General features: G+C 43.6%; 1 protein-coding gene across 2 annotated transcripts in view; it reads right to left on the bottom strand.

Annotated features, from left to right (window-relative positions):
* Window positions 1-9425, bottom strand: part of GTF2F2 (general transcription factor IIF subunit 2) — a 132280-nt gene extending 122855 nt beyond the window's left edge. For both annotated transcript variants that reach the window (XR_005884937.1, XM_040991375.1), the window contains exon 1: window positions 9223-9425. Coding sequence is in view for 1 of the 2 variants with exons in the window: in XM_040991375.1 (XP_040847309.1) it covers window positions 9223-9288 (66 nt within the window). In the remaining variant the exon portion in view is untranslated. The remainder of the gene's footprint in view (window positions 1-9222) is intronic.
* Between the last annotated feature and the right edge of the window lie 5851 nt (window positions 9426-15276).

Below are 15276 nucleotides of genomic sequence, written 5' to 3'. Positions count from 1 at the left end.
TGCTTTGAACACAGTAAAAATTTATGAACAGAAAAGTCAAAACAACTCTGATGACTTTTTTTCAATTATGCATGCATTCTTCCCGCTAACACAAACTATTATGCGCCAGGCACTGTGCTACAGGTTGGAGAAAGAGAAAGTGGGACGGGAGTCAACAGTGTCAAGTACCACTCCAGACATGTCATCCCCATGATCCCATCTGACACTTCCAGCCACCCTACAAAATCACCATTACTCTCCTCATGCAACAGAAATCTGGGGCTCTAAGGATTGAGACAACAAAGGAAGTATCAAACACAAAACTTGATTCCAGACAAGACTGGCTTGACATTCCCTTTTGTCACACTATATTGCTTACCACAAGAGTACAAATGCTAAAAAAAAGATTACATAAAACATGTCAGGGAAAGAGCATTTTGTCAGTTCCACAACTGACAAGATTTCATCTGCATCTCACTCACTCAATACATTAAGAGGATTTGGCAAACTCTACGCTAACAATTTACCCATTAGTTCTCCTTTAATTATGAGACAGAAAATCCACTTAAGATAGAGGGAAGGAGGTACCATCCTGTGCAGGTGCAATGGCTCAATCGGCTAATCCTCCATGCCTGTAAGCACCAGCTTTCCACATGGGTGCCGGTTCATGTCCTGTCGGCTCCACTTCCCTTCCAGCTTCTTGGTTATGACTGGGAAAGTAGTAGAAAATGGACCGAAGCCCTGGGAACCTGCACCCAAGTGAAAGACCCAGAAGAAGCTCCCGGCTCCTGGCTTTGGATCAGCTTAGCTCTGGTTGTTGCAGATATTCAGGGAACAAACCAGCAGATGGAAGATACTTGTCTCTCCTTCTCTTTGTAAATCTGCCTTTCCAACAAAAACAAATAAATCTTTAAAAAAATAAAATGGGGGGAGGTTTGTTATTGACTCAAGTAACTAAACATTTCAAAGTGGCTTGATGAGGGTTTTATTAATGCCACCAGGAATCCCACCACTTCTGATCTCTTTTCTTTTCCATGTTCTTCTCAGTTCTTAGGCCTTCCTCTTGCACAGTAAGAGCTGCAAGCAACTCCCGAACAGCAAGAACCTTCTTCCCAAAGTCACTAGCGAATTTTGCCTCTCATGGCACTGTCCAAGGTCATATGCAGTCTGTCCCTATCACTGAAGCCAACGATATGACAAATTCGCTCAGCAGCTTCTGTCAATGACATCTTTACAGAGCAGTTAGCATCATCTCAATTTCAAAGATCAGGCAAGCAGTGGCTTCTTTGAGGAAAATCAAAATACTGTTATGTCAGAGTAAGTGCATACTGCTTGGTGAGGGAAGCAAATACACACAAACATTACTTGTCAGAACTAAATACAGGATCTAAAATTGATGTGTAAGTATAACATTGTAAGATCAAACAAAATCTCCAAATTCTTGGACTACATTAATTATTCAACTCATGTCCTCAATCTTAAAACTGCCTAACAAGTCTGCCTTTGCTTCTTGCTCAGTCTTTGATTTTTAACTCCAGAGGACTTCAAAGTCAATTACTCTAATGTAGTGGATAAACTATCTTCTACAGAATATCAGTGTACTCTGCAAATCTATCACAAGCTACATTCCCTAATAACTATGTACTTAAGGAAATTGTCTTTTCATCATCATATTCCAAGTTACTGGCTGAAATGAGTCCTACTTTTAGATATTCCCAAAATCTTATCATCAGTAAGTCCATCCCTTCCATAATATGTACTTCCAGCTAGCATTCTGACCTCCCTCTCCTAACTTCCCAGTTCTCTCCTCAGAACTAGGATTCCAACAATGCTTCTTTCCCTTCAATTCACTCAGTGCAGCTAATCTCTCTCTCGTCCCTCATTTCTTCTATCTTCAGTGAGCCTTGGCTTCCTGCATCCGTTAATATAATCATTTCCTCGCCCCATCTCATTCCAAACTGCCCTCTAGAGCCTTACTCCTGTTTTAAGCCAATCTCGACTTGATTACTTTTCAATCTATTTATTATTTTATTGTGTTATTATTCTTTCTCTTCCACCATGTTTGCACTTGAGCAATAAAAACTCACAATCCTGCTAACACTTCTCACTTTAAATACATGGCTCTAATCATCAAACAAACCTAAGGAGAACACCTGGCAACTTAACTACAAATCACTAGTCAGTTCACTTTCCTGACTCCAAGTCATTCAAGCATTCTCTTCATCACCTCTTCCCTCGCTTCCCTTCACGCTGATAATCGAACTTCCTTTTCCACTGAGGAAGGACAATTGCCTACATCTACCATGTAGCCAGTTAGATCTTCTTACCTACTTTCCCCTTTTAAAACAATGAAGAAAAGTTATGAAGTGTGTGGATCTGGGTTTCAGAGCAGTAGATAACATGCTAAGCAACACTCTTTTAAGTGCTTCCAATGCTCCATTTAATCCTTACACAGATGTATTATTTGCTCCATTTTACAAGTGAGGAACCTGAGGTACAGGGAAATTAACTGATTTGCTCAAGACCACACTCTAAGGGATAACTGTAGTCTTCTCTATCTCCTACCCCAGTTCTCTGCCTCTCTTGAGCAAAACTCCCTGACAAAGTTCTCTCCATGGGCTGCCTACATCTACTGCTCTGCCACTCTGTTTTGAATTCACTCTAGATAGGTCTTCCCACCACACCACTGAAACTGACGGCAGTTATCAAAGCTCTCAGTGTCGTTGAGCCAATGCTTAGCTCTCACCTTACACACATATCAACAAAACTTGGGAACTAAGTCTCTCCTCCTCCTTCAGACATTTCATCACTGAGCTTCTGAGTCACTATATTCTCTCAATCTTCCTACTTCTCTGGACTTATCTGATCTACATTCTTATCTTCCTGAGATCCCAACTACGGAAGGGCCCATGATGCACCTCAGATCTCTCCTCTGTACACACTCAGTTTTACATAATCTTATCCAGTCTCACGGTTTTAACTGCCATCTATAATATTAAGGCGAGCACCATGATGCAGCAAGCTAAGCTTCCGCCTATAACACCAGCATCCCATATAGGCACCATTTTAAGGCCCAGCTGCTCCACTTTCCATCCAGCTTCCTGTTTATGGCCTGGGAGAGCAGCAGAGGATGGATCAAGTCCTTGGGCCCCTGCACCCAACACTCATTAGAAGCTCCTAGCTGCTGGTTTCAGATCGGCTCAATAGGGAGTAGAAGAGTAGATGAAAAGTCTCTCTGTTCTTGTGTGTGTGTCCTTCTCTCTGTAACTCTACCTTCAAATAAAAATAATGTTTTTTTAAAAAATTCCATCCTATATGACAACTTCCATATTTATACCCAGCTAAGGCTCTTCCTCAAAGTCTACACCCAATTGCCTGCTCAAACGCTCCATCTGAATATGTAGCAGGCATCTCAAGCTCCATCTGCACACTAAAACCCTTCTGCTCCATTCATAAGCTCTATATCCTGCAATTTTCCACATCTCGATAAAAAGCAACTTTTCTTCCAGGCATTCAGGCTGGAACCCTGAATTATTTTTCTCTAACACTTCACATCAATCAACAGACATCCCAGACATCCTGTCAATAACACCTTCAACTTCTCACCAATTCCAATGTTCCTACAGCAGTCCAAGTCAGCACTATAACAGCTCTTACATAATCACTATAATAGCACCCTCCCTGATTTCGTTTCCACTCTTGCCCACGCAGTTATTCTCAGCACAGTGGACACAGTGACCATCAGATGATACTGATCTGCTCAAAACCTTCCCACTAATGTAATATATACCCACATGGTGCTTATTCTAAATATGCTAGGTACTTCCTAAGCATTTTATACTACTTCATCCAACCCTATAACATCCCAATTGTCATTTCTTTTCATAAATAAAGTGAAGCACCAAAAAAAAATTAGAGACAAGGGTCAGAACTGTAACAGAGTGGCTAAAGACATAGCCTGCAGTAAAGGGCCCCAGCTTGAGTCCCAGCCATCTCACGTCCAATCCACCTGGTAATGTGCCTGGAAAACCAGTGGAAGATGGCCCAAATTCTAGCACCTCTGCACCCACATAGGGAACCCAGAAGAGGCTCGGGGCTCCTGACTTCAGCCTGGCATAACTCTGCCCATTGTGGCCATTTGGGGAGTGAATCCATGGATGGAAGGTCTCATCTTCTGTTGCTCTTTCTCTCTACTCTGCTTTACAAATAAATAAATCTTAAAAAAAAAAAAAGTTTGTTCAAGGCCTGACAATTACTAGCACTAAAGCCTAAGATTCTAGCCCAGCTCCACAGCTATCTTACTAGTCGTGTTGTACTGCTTCTTTTTGGTCACTGGTCTCCCAGAGTCTCAGAATAGAACCCTGTCTTTGTTAATCCACTCCCTGTTGCTACTGCTCTCCCTCACCTGACTCAAGCCACAGACTCGGGATCATCCTGCAGTGTCAACACAGAGGCCTCTGATTTGCTGTCCTTTCTGTCTGCAACACTAGACAGGGCATGTCCCGTAAATTCTTTCAGGTCTTGCTCAAGGACTACCTCTTATTAGTGAAGCCCTTCCCTATCCCATATGAAATAGCATCCCCAGTTACTTATTAAATCCTTTGCCTTCCACCTACTATCTATGTCCTTACTTGCTGTTCTTCCTCCAATGTAATATGTGTGAGCAGATACTGTATCTGTTTTATTGACGGCCATATCCCTGGCATCTAGCTACTAATCACACAATTCCATTATGGAATGTACCTAGGATACAGACTTTAATTTTAAATATACTTTATTTCCTTCTCAGAGGTAAGTCTATTTCAGAGATCCAACTAAAGAGGGTAGCGAGGCAATGCCAGTAACAAAAACGGCATTTTCTGATCTTCCGTGCACTGTTAAGAAAACAGAAGGCGTGGAGAATCAAGATGACGAAACAAGGTAAGGACACATCTAAGCAGAGAAACATTAGCCAGAGTGAAGCATTCCAGCAAACAAGACAGCACAGACGAATGGCAGAGGGGCACCTGGAGACTGACAGATATGGGAAAGCAGCGGAAATAGTGTTTCAGTGACCAGATGCCACAGCAGCATTCAGCCAGTGACGATTGTAACTGCACCAGTGGCCAGAACTCTACCAGCAACCAGGTGAGAAGGGGAGTTTACCGGGAACGCATGAGGTGAACCCAGACAAAGAACTGACCATCCTGCTGGTTTGTTTGATTTGACCAGGAGCAGAAACAGAGCAGCAGATCCCAAACGGGCAGTGCGGGAACAGGGTGAATTTCATTGTCCAGTCAGCACCATAGAGCCAAACTGGATGTCATCTTGTAAAGGGATGCAGGGGCTATGGGACAGGACTGCACATGCCCTAAACTGGGAGTAAACTCATTTCTGGCTCAGTGAATTACAATGACATAGCATTCTACAGGTTCCACCCCAAATAAGTCTGGGTAATGCTAGCAGTGGCATACATAAGGCACCATTTTATACAGTGTGGCAAAGGTTTTAAGACTGCAAGACAACAGAGCTGCACATGCGTTGATTTGGGAGCAATGTCACTGAGCTCAGTGCATTATACTGGGTCCCACTCGATGGTGGCAATGGCATAACTGACTGCAAACAAAAAACCAGGTACCAACCACAATAAGTAAAATCAAATTGTAGATCTGTGCGGTGACACAGCTTAGAAACCTGCCTCAACGAGAAGAATCTATAACCAGAAGTACAATGATTAAGAGCAAAAGAAGAGACAGAAGAACAATGAGTGTTACTGAAGAGTCACCTGCAAAGGAGCAAAACCTTTGACGACCTCAGAATTAACTGGGAAATACATCAAGAAAATGGGGGATACAGTATCCAGAAAACTCATTACAAAGCTTCTTATCAACTATGAGAAGCACATACAAGAGTTCGAAGAATTTAAGGAGTATGTCATGAGGGAAATATCAACACTGAAACAAAATCAAGCTGAATTATTGGAAATGAAAGACACAATAGATCAAATTAAAAATTCAGCAGAAAGTCTCAATAACAGAATGAAGGAGAAAGAAGAAAGAACTCAAAATTAGAAGATGATATCTTGTCACCAGGGAAAAACAATAAAAAAGCTGGAAGCAGAGCTAGATCAAGCTAAAAAAAGTATTCAAGAATTGAAAGACACTATTAAAAGGCCAAATATAAGTCATGGGAGTCCCAGAAGGTGCACAAAGAGAAGCTGGGTTTAAAAAAGTATCTGATGAAATAATAAGGGAAATTTTCCCTAATCTAGAGAAAGAACTGGGAAACAACATCAAAGAGGGGCAAAGAACTCCCAACAGGGTTGACCAATAACGCTAAAATACACCTCTTTTTTTAATCAATTATATTAATGCCTGATTAATGAGTTTAAGACATTTACATTCTGGGTTAATATGAATGGGAGTAATTTGGTCCTGTCATTGATTTTGTCTACTGGGATGTTCTTTGCATTTGCCTTTAGTTTCTTTTGACTGTGGAAGAATTTTATTTCATTTGCAAAGACAAAAGAAAGTTTTGCTGGGTACATTATCCTGGACCAACAATTTTTTGCTTTTAGAATCTGGAATAAGTTGCTCCATTCTCTTCTGGCCTGAAGTTTCCTGTGAGAGGTCTCATGTGAGTTTAATTGGCATTCCTTTATATGACAGTTGATTTTTTTCACGTGCACATTTAAGGATCTTTTCCTTATGTTCAGCTGAAGAGCTTGATTATCACGTGTTGTGGTGAAGATTGCTTTCGGTCAAACCTACTGGGAGTTCTTTGCCCCTCCTGGATGTTGTTTCCCAATTCTTCTCTAGATTAGGGAAATTTTCCCTTATTATTTTATTAGATACATTTTTAAATCCAGCTTCTCTTTGTATACCTTTTGGGACTCCCATAACTCTTATATTTGGCTTTTTAATAGTGTCTTTCAATTCTTGAATACTTTTTTTTAAGCTTGACACAGCTCAACTTCCAACTTTTTGATTGTTTCCCCCAGGTGACAAGAAATATTTTCTAATTTTGAGAGTCTTTCTTCTGCCTCCTTCATTCTATTTTGGAAACTCCACTGTACTTTTCATTTGCTCCACTGTATTCTTCATTTCTGATATATCAGATTTCTTTTGATTCATTTCCTGTGACAAATTCCTTAACTCAAACATCACAGGTTAGTAGACTTTATTAAAATGCAAAACCCACCCATTTATTGCCTACAGGAGGAAGATCTCACCGACGAAGATCAGCAGAGGGCCCGGCGCGGTGGCGCAGTGGTTAAGGTCCTCGCCTTGCACGCCCGGGATCCCATCTGGGCGCCGGTTCTATCCCGGCAGCCCCGCTTCCCTTCCAGCTCCCTGCCTGTGGCCTGGGAAAGCAGTCGAGGACGGCCCAAAGCTTTGGGACCCTGCAACCGCGTGGGAGACCCGGAGGAGTCTCCTGGCTTCAGATTAGCATAGCATCGGCCGTTGCGCTCACTTGGGGAGTGAATCATCAGACGGAAGATCTTCCTCTCTGTCTCTCCTCTCTATATATCCACCTTTCCAATAAAAAATAATAAAAATAAAATAAAATTAAAAAAAAAAAAAAGATCAGCGGAAACTACAGCTCAGGAATTCTGAATTTTTTTTTTTTTTTAGCTTCACCTCTTCAAAATTCTTTCTCATTAAATTCTTCACTAACTCACAGGTCATACAGTGGCATCATTTCCTTCCACAGTCAAGAAACATAAAAGAATATGCTTCTTTCAAACCTGCCCTACAATGATACCTAAAGATGTTCTCTTGACAGAGAAGAGGAATAATGTCCACCAAAACCAAAGGCAACTGCGAAGAGCATCCCAGTAAAACAACAACAGAAGACTAAATCAATGAACAGCCCATTGCTAAGATGACAGGATCAAATTATAACCATTCATATTAACACAGAATGTATACGTCATAAACTCATCCATTAAATGTCATAGATTAGTAGACTGGATTAAAAAACAAAACCCATCTATTTGTTGCCCACAGGAATTTCATCTCTTCAAAATACTTTCTTCTGATTAAACTCTTCAATGACTTATAGATCATATAGAAGCATCATTTTCTTCAAAAAGGTTATTGATTTCTTTTTCATTTCTTCAGCGATGCATTAGTCATTCAGTAGCATTTTAAACTTCATGGTGTTAATTTCTTTTTTCTTCCTGTTATTATTTTGTTTTGTGACTTTTCATTTAAAGGGATGTATAATAACTGTGTAATGGAGACTAACATATCTAGTAGCATGTTATTTAACTTCATGGCATTGTAATTTTCTATTTTTCTTCCTACACTTGATCACAAAAGGCCGAGTAGTGATCTATTTTTCTTCCTGAGCTGATTTTGTATTGTGGCTTTTCATTTAAGGGGACATATAGTAACTGTTTTGTAAACTGTCATATCCACATGTGAGAATACAATGCAGTATGCCATCTCTACTTTCAGACAAAGGTGGACTCCCAATGAAACTGACAACAGGATGCTGGACTCTGTGCCATTGTCCATGCCCGCAATGATGGACATATGACTGTGTATTAAGAGCTACACTATAGTAATAATATAGGGGAACTCAGTGGGGGAGGGGGAGGATTGGCGATGGGATAAGGGAATGCCAGGGCCTATGGAACTGTATCATATAATGATAATAATAAAAAGTTTGAAAAAAAAAATCAAAGTCTCGGGGTGCCAAGACTTTCTCAAGCACACCTTGAAATTTCAGCAATACGATAAAGTGAGTCAGGGGACCACGTCCTGGGACAGCTGTTTCAGCAACTGCCTGACACCCCAGCACCCCATCTGAGCACGGGCTTGACTTCCAGTGCCCCTACATGGGATGCAGCTCCCTGCTAATGGGCCTGGGCAAGCAACAGAAGAGGGCTCAAGTGCCTGGACCCCTGTCGCCCCCGTGGGAGACCCAGATGGAGTTCCAGGCTCCAGACTGCAGCCTGCCCCAGCCCATTCGGAGAGTTCAGAGTCAATCAGAGGATGGAAGATCCCTCTCCCCTAAGATCCAGGAGCGTCTCTGCTGGGAACAAGTCCGGGTCAAGTCTCACAAGCCTCCCTCGTGTTCTGACAGACCAGGGACTCTCTAGGAATTCTTCCGTCTGGAGTCAACCTCTGCAATGAGGGACCCGGGGGGGCCAGCCGGCACAACCCGGGGGAGAAGCAGGACGGTCTCGGGATCCTGGCACCACTGCTGCTGAGGACCAGGAGGAGGAGGAAAGGCCGGGAGGCTCGTGGAAGTTACCTTGACCAGCCACACGCCGGTGTTCTGCTTGGCACCGGTGAGATCGAGTTCCCCGCGCTCGGCCATGGGGCTGGTGCCGGTGGACGGACGTGTGGGCCACGGCACTGTCCTCGGGTGCTGGGGCGCTGTGGGGCGAGCGCTCGGAGACCACGGCCAGCCGTGGTAGGAGGCGGACGGCCAGGAATTCGTGCCGCTCACCCGCCAGGGTACTTTATACCAGGAAGAGCCGGAAGCACGCCTGCGCACTGCCTACCCGAGTACGGCGCGCTGGCGAGGACAAACTTCCTCTCCAGGAGCGTGGTTCAGTCCCAAGTGGGCGCGGCGACTGGTGAATTCAAGCTCTGGGTGGTCCGAGTCAGCAGGTCAGCAAAGCATTTCAAAGCTAGGCTAGCCTAACAGGAAACATTTTAAAAAGTGTCAGTATTTTAAAAAGGAACTTGAAAGGGAAGAAAGCTATCCTAACCAAGTAGGGGCAACTTTTGAAGGGCAAGTTCAGGTTGATAAAATGGGGTTTGGAGCCAAGGGCAAGGGTTTGACCCCTGGCACTGGACTGAGTATGTTGACCTAGAGGAAACTGGGGTGTCAACTCCCAGGTTACTCTGAGTTCGGATTAAGCAAGCAGAGCACATCGCTTTTGTACTAACGTCTCTCCTTAGAGGCCACGTTCTCTGGCTTGGGCAGGGCAGCTGTCTCAGGGAGCAGTAACCCTCACGACATGGGAACGTCGGTCACCCTGCTCTGGCTTGGCCCGTGTACACGCCTCTGCTTTGAAGGCTTATCTCTGTGAGGGCGAGAGCCAGGAGTAAAGATGAAGATACCCAGGTCCGTAACAGTGTCAGAGCCTTTTTCTCAGATACCCTGTTTTCCCTCCGCTCTCACCTCTGTCCTCCGCCTCGGAAAACCATATCTGTGTTTGAAGATTAATGTAAATGCCACTTCCTACTGTGAGGAGTTAAATGAGCTCATGGGCAGGCCAGGTCCCTGTCACGATGAGACAAATGATCCTTTAAGAGTGGGCAAAGTGCTTGCTCCTTCCCAGAGATTGCCTCTAGCAACTCAGTTGGTTCAAGAGAACAGGCTACATCGGATTTTCAGTTCCCACCTCTGATAGGTTTTTAGTTTTAGTGGGAGAGCAGGTTAGGATTACCAATTCCAACCTTCTGTTAAGATTTTATCCTGGCCTCTGATTGGTTATTATCCATGCCCTCTGATTGGATGATGTTTCTGATTGGATGATGTTTCAGTCCTCTGTTGGTTGATAGGTATTATTTGCTCCTCCCCAGTTGGTTAAATCTAAGTAGCCACCTTTTATGCATAAAGACAAGGCTCACAACCTTCCCCCAGAAGGGCCACTTAACCGCTGCTGGGGCAGAAGGCTGTGGTCTTGCTTTGCCTCTGTCCTTGTCTGTATGGAAATTCTGTTTTGTTTTTGTTTTAATTGGAAACAAAGATATACAGAGAGGAGAGACAAAGAAAGATCTTCCATCCTCTAGTTCACTCTCCAAATAGCAACAAAGGCCAGAACTGAACCAATACAGTGCCTCCTCCAGGTCCCCCACACGGATGTAGGGTCCCAAGGCTTTGGGCCATCCTCTAGTGCTTTCCCAGGCCACAAGCAGGGAGCTGGATGGAAAGTGAGGCAGCCCAGACATGGACTAGCACCCATATGGAATCCTAGTGCTTGCAGGCGAGTGATTAACCATTTGACTCATTGTGGTGTATACATGTGCATGCGCTCTGCACAGTGAGACAAGAACCAAAACTGCCCTCCTGGTCCTGAACTACCATCTAACCTTTGATCAGCCCTCCGTGCCAGGAAGTTCATTTTTTTTTCCACATCACACTGTCCTGTAATAAACACCTTTACATGTCTGCCTTTGTTTTCTAGACTATGAATTCCTCCTAGGTGAAAATAGTCATCTCTCCCAGCTTTATTGAGGAACTGTTGATAAATTTTTTAAAAATAATGCTTTGTTCATTTTATACCCACAACATCTAGCACAGTGTTTGACGCTTTGTCAGATTTCTACAGAAAATTGGCCCTTTGATTGAATGAAAATTTGTTGAAGAGAAACAAATTTGTTGAAGAGAAGCAAACGGTAAGGCATTGTAAAAATGAGTTTATTTGGATCACACATGAAAGCTATACACAATCTTCATGAAATTCTGTTTCTGCACAGCATAGGGCCAGGAAAAGCTGTCAGGTCTAGGAGATCACGTTGCAGAACTAACAGGAAAGATAGAGAGATCGTGCATAGACTGAAGAGGAATGTTGCATCCTGTGTCACAGCTTGAGAAAGACCTACGACGTGTACAGGGCAAGCAGTAAAACATAATTGCTTTCACCTGTGATCAGTAGAGTGGGAAATTAAGATATAATATCCTGCGAGAAGGGAAGGGACGTACCTGGAGAATCTTAGAAATGGAAGCAAGAGTAAAGGATTAGGACCTCAGCCTTGATCTAAGGGACATAGGAAGCTGTAAATGTGTGTGTGTGTATTTGAGCATACAAGCATGTGTTTATAGAGATTATAAGAGATCAAATAGCTAGAGAAAAGGCTAGAAGAGATGAGGAAATGTACTTTTTTTAAAAAAAAATCTTGCTTTATTTTATTTTTGATAATGTTTGCATGGTTGAGGAGGAGGGATGCCTACGTGGACCACTGATTAGGGTGGGAAAGGTCGAGGAATGGGGGAAAGTGGATGAAACAATTGTTTCTGAATTTTTTTTCTTCCTGTATCTGGAGGAAGGGAGGAGAGAAGGTTCCCAGCAGCCTAACTGCATCAGTGGGATCTGGGATGGTCACTCGGTGTCATCCTAGGGTCGCCAGGATAGAACATGTCCCCGAGGGCACTGTCCAGGTGGTGTCAGTAGTTCTGTGTTGTTGATTTCATTGTTCCTAGGTTGAGGAAATCCTTCCTGGGTCCATAAGCTGACATGGTCCATCATAGTCTCCACTCGCCCAGATACTTGCTATCAATGCTTAGCAGGAGAGCTGTCCAGTTTGTTCTGCCACACATGGTACTGGATGTCCTCTGCAGGCTTCAGTGATCTGTCATATCACTCAAGTGCATCTGGGCATGCCATCCACTGCACTGTCTTCACCAACCAAGTAAGCCCAGTTCTGACATATGAACACTATCAGACCACAGATCCTGTAATTTCCCCTGTGATGGAGTTTTGAGACCAACAGTTCAATTGGGGGTGTCCCCAAAGAAACCTCACCATAGACGACCCCAGACCTGACTCCTTTGTGTGTCAGCCAGTGTGGGGTCCGGCTCAGTCCATCAACCACAAAAACCTACACACACATTGGTGGTTAGAGCTGCCTGGTCAGTTCTATCTCCAGCCCCATCTCTTACACAAACCAATGGATGCTGTGGGCCAGCCTAACCCTGTCCATCACACACCCAGCCATCACACATACCAGCTGAAAGTGGAGCCTAGTCAGAACGACGCCTCCCCGCGCCCCAAACCCTCACTAGGCCTGCCCCCAGCCTCAGTTTGAAAAGTAAATGTTTTAAAATAATTTTTCTATAGGGACAAGGATAGAGTGTGGAGCAACAATTGATTGAGCTCTCCATCTGCATACACCACTGAACAAAGAACAAGCTCCTCCATCTGTCCTTTCTAAACCTCCTTCTTGCCGAACACACGATGTTTGCACCGCTGTGAGAGGAAACAAAAGCATGACCTCTGTGATCCAGACCCACAGGTTCACTCCAGAGATCTGCAGGGCGGAGACACTGCAACCAGGTGCCTTATCTCCTGAATACCTATATATTTATGCCTGCTCCTCTCTAACATGTTTAATGCATATCGTTTCATTTAGTCCTGATAGTAGCTTGTTGGGTTAGGAATTATTGTCCTTGATATAGCACCATATGTTATTCTAAACTTTCAAAACTTGAGCCAATGTCTCAGGATTGTGCCCAGCCAAGTATTCAATACTAGAGGTCAGTGCCCTCCCACCTACCCCCGCTCAAAGTTAATTCCATACTTTTTGACTACCCCAGAGGACTGACTCTTCAAATTCTAATAAAATCATTTAGGGCACAAAAGCAATCTTGCCTTGGAGGGCTAAATAACTTGCTGACAAGTACAAATCTTCTTTTCTTTCTTTTAAAAACAAATTTTTTATTTATTTGAAAAACAGATTTACATAGGAGAGAGAGAATCTTCCATCTTTGCTGGTTCACTCTCTAAATGGCCACAATGGCTAGAGTCCGGCGGATATAATTCCAGGAGCCAGGAGCCTCCTCCAGTCACTGGTGCCAGGACAGGGGCCCAAGGACTTAGGCCATCCTCCCCTGCCTTCCCAGGCTGTAAGCAGGGAGCTGGATTGTAAGCCCTATGCAAGTTTTCAAGTAGTCTAGTGGTGCTTAGACCAATCTGTGACCTTCAATTTTATCTTAGCCTTGGAGTCTGGTCCAGACCCTAAACAAGTCTCCCTGTTAAAAAGGTAGATTTATGTTCCCCTGCTTCAGGAGTCTGCTGAACCAGCAACATCAGCAGAAACTCATTCCAAGCACCACAGTCACCACCAACCAATCTTGTTCTGTATCAGAGGAGTGTGCCCAGTGTTTGGTCCCTGGACCATCTCCAGGGATGTCAGGCACAAGAGCCCCAGTAGAAGCCAACAAATGCAGAGCCCAAATCAGGTGTTGTAGCAGAGCAAGCTTCCACTTGAGATACCCACACGCCATAGGAGAGCACAGGTTTAAGTCCCAGCTTTCTGTGCTTGCCATCCAGCTCCCTGTTAATGCACACGGAAAGCTGCAGATGATGCCTCTAGTGCTTCAGTTCCTGCCACTCACAGGAGAGAGCCAGATGGAGTTCCTGTCTCCTGGTTTAACTGGCTCAGTCGTGATTGTGGCAAATATTTCAAGAATGAACCAACAAATAGAAGACTTACTCTACTCTTTCTGTCTCTCTGTCTGTCTCTCTCTTTCTGCCTCTCCATCTCTCTTTCTGCCTCTCCATCTCTCTTTCTGCCTCTCCGTCTCTCTTGCTATTCTCTTCTAATACATTTTTGCCAAAAAAGAAATCAGAAAGTCTAGAGGTACATTTGAAAAATGACATTTATTTCTTAAGCACAGCAAAGTCTGACAACCATTGCTCTAATCCCATATCTGTAAATTTCTTAGAAATTGGGCCATCTTCCCAGGTTTCTGATACTAGAAAAAGGTGAAGACAAATCCTTTCCTTGTTGGCTGCTTTATGGCTGAATTCTTCCATGCCTTGCAAATTCAGAACACCACTGTCCTATCAACCAGCCATTAGAGTTCTAATAGCTGAGCCATAAGAGGAGCTACTTCAGGTGAGTTGAGGGAATTTGGATGACATTAGCAGGTGGCTGAGTTTGCCCTCTGAGTTGGTCTCCTTGATGTCTCTCCAAGTCAAATTCCCTTTGTTGAGCCTGATGAAATATCTCAATTGGCTAATCCTCCCCCTGCAAACACCAGGATGCTGTATGGGCACCAGTTCATGTACCAACTCTTCCATGTCCCATATAGCCCCCTGCTTATAGCCTGGGAAAGCAGTAGAGGAGGACCCAAAACTTTGGAACTCTGTATCCGCATGGGAGGCTCAGATAAAGTGCCTGGCTCCTAGGTTCTGCTCCCGCCATTACAGTCATTTAGAGAGTGAGCCAGTGGATGGAAGATCTTCTTTCTGTCTCTCCTTCTCTCTGTAAATCTGCCTTTTCAATTAAAAAAAGTTTAATCCCTTTGTTTATATTCATTCAGGAACACTCCTGCATAAGGAACTAGTACTTCAGAGGGAGTTCACATCAGCAAAAGCACCACTGAAAGTCCTTCCTTATAAACCAGAATTATTATTTATTGGTTCTTAATATAAATATTGTGGCTTGAAAATTACATAATATGGAAATGCAGTAACTAATCTGAGTTCATTAATAGTCTTGATGTCATGGGTAATTTATTTATTTATTTGAAAGACAGTTACAGAGAGAGGAAGAGGGTCAGGAAGAGAGATCTTCATCTGTTGATTCATTCCCCAAAAGGGGTCAAGGCTGAATTAGGCTAAAACCA

The sequence above is a fragment of the Ochotona curzoniae genome, unplaced genomic scaffold (genome assembly GCF_017591425.1).
Source record: "Ochotona curzoniae isolate NIBS_2020 unplaced genomic scaffold, NIBS_Ocur_1.0 contig_64, whole genome shotgun sequence".
In the NCBI taxonomy this organism is placed as follows: domain Eukaryota; kingdom Metazoa; phylum Chordata; class Mammalia; order Lagomorpha; family Ochotonidae; genus Ochotona; species Ochotona curzoniae.
The sequence above is the reverse complement of the archived record's forward strand: the minus strand, read 5'-3'. Positions and strand labels throughout refer to the sequence as shown.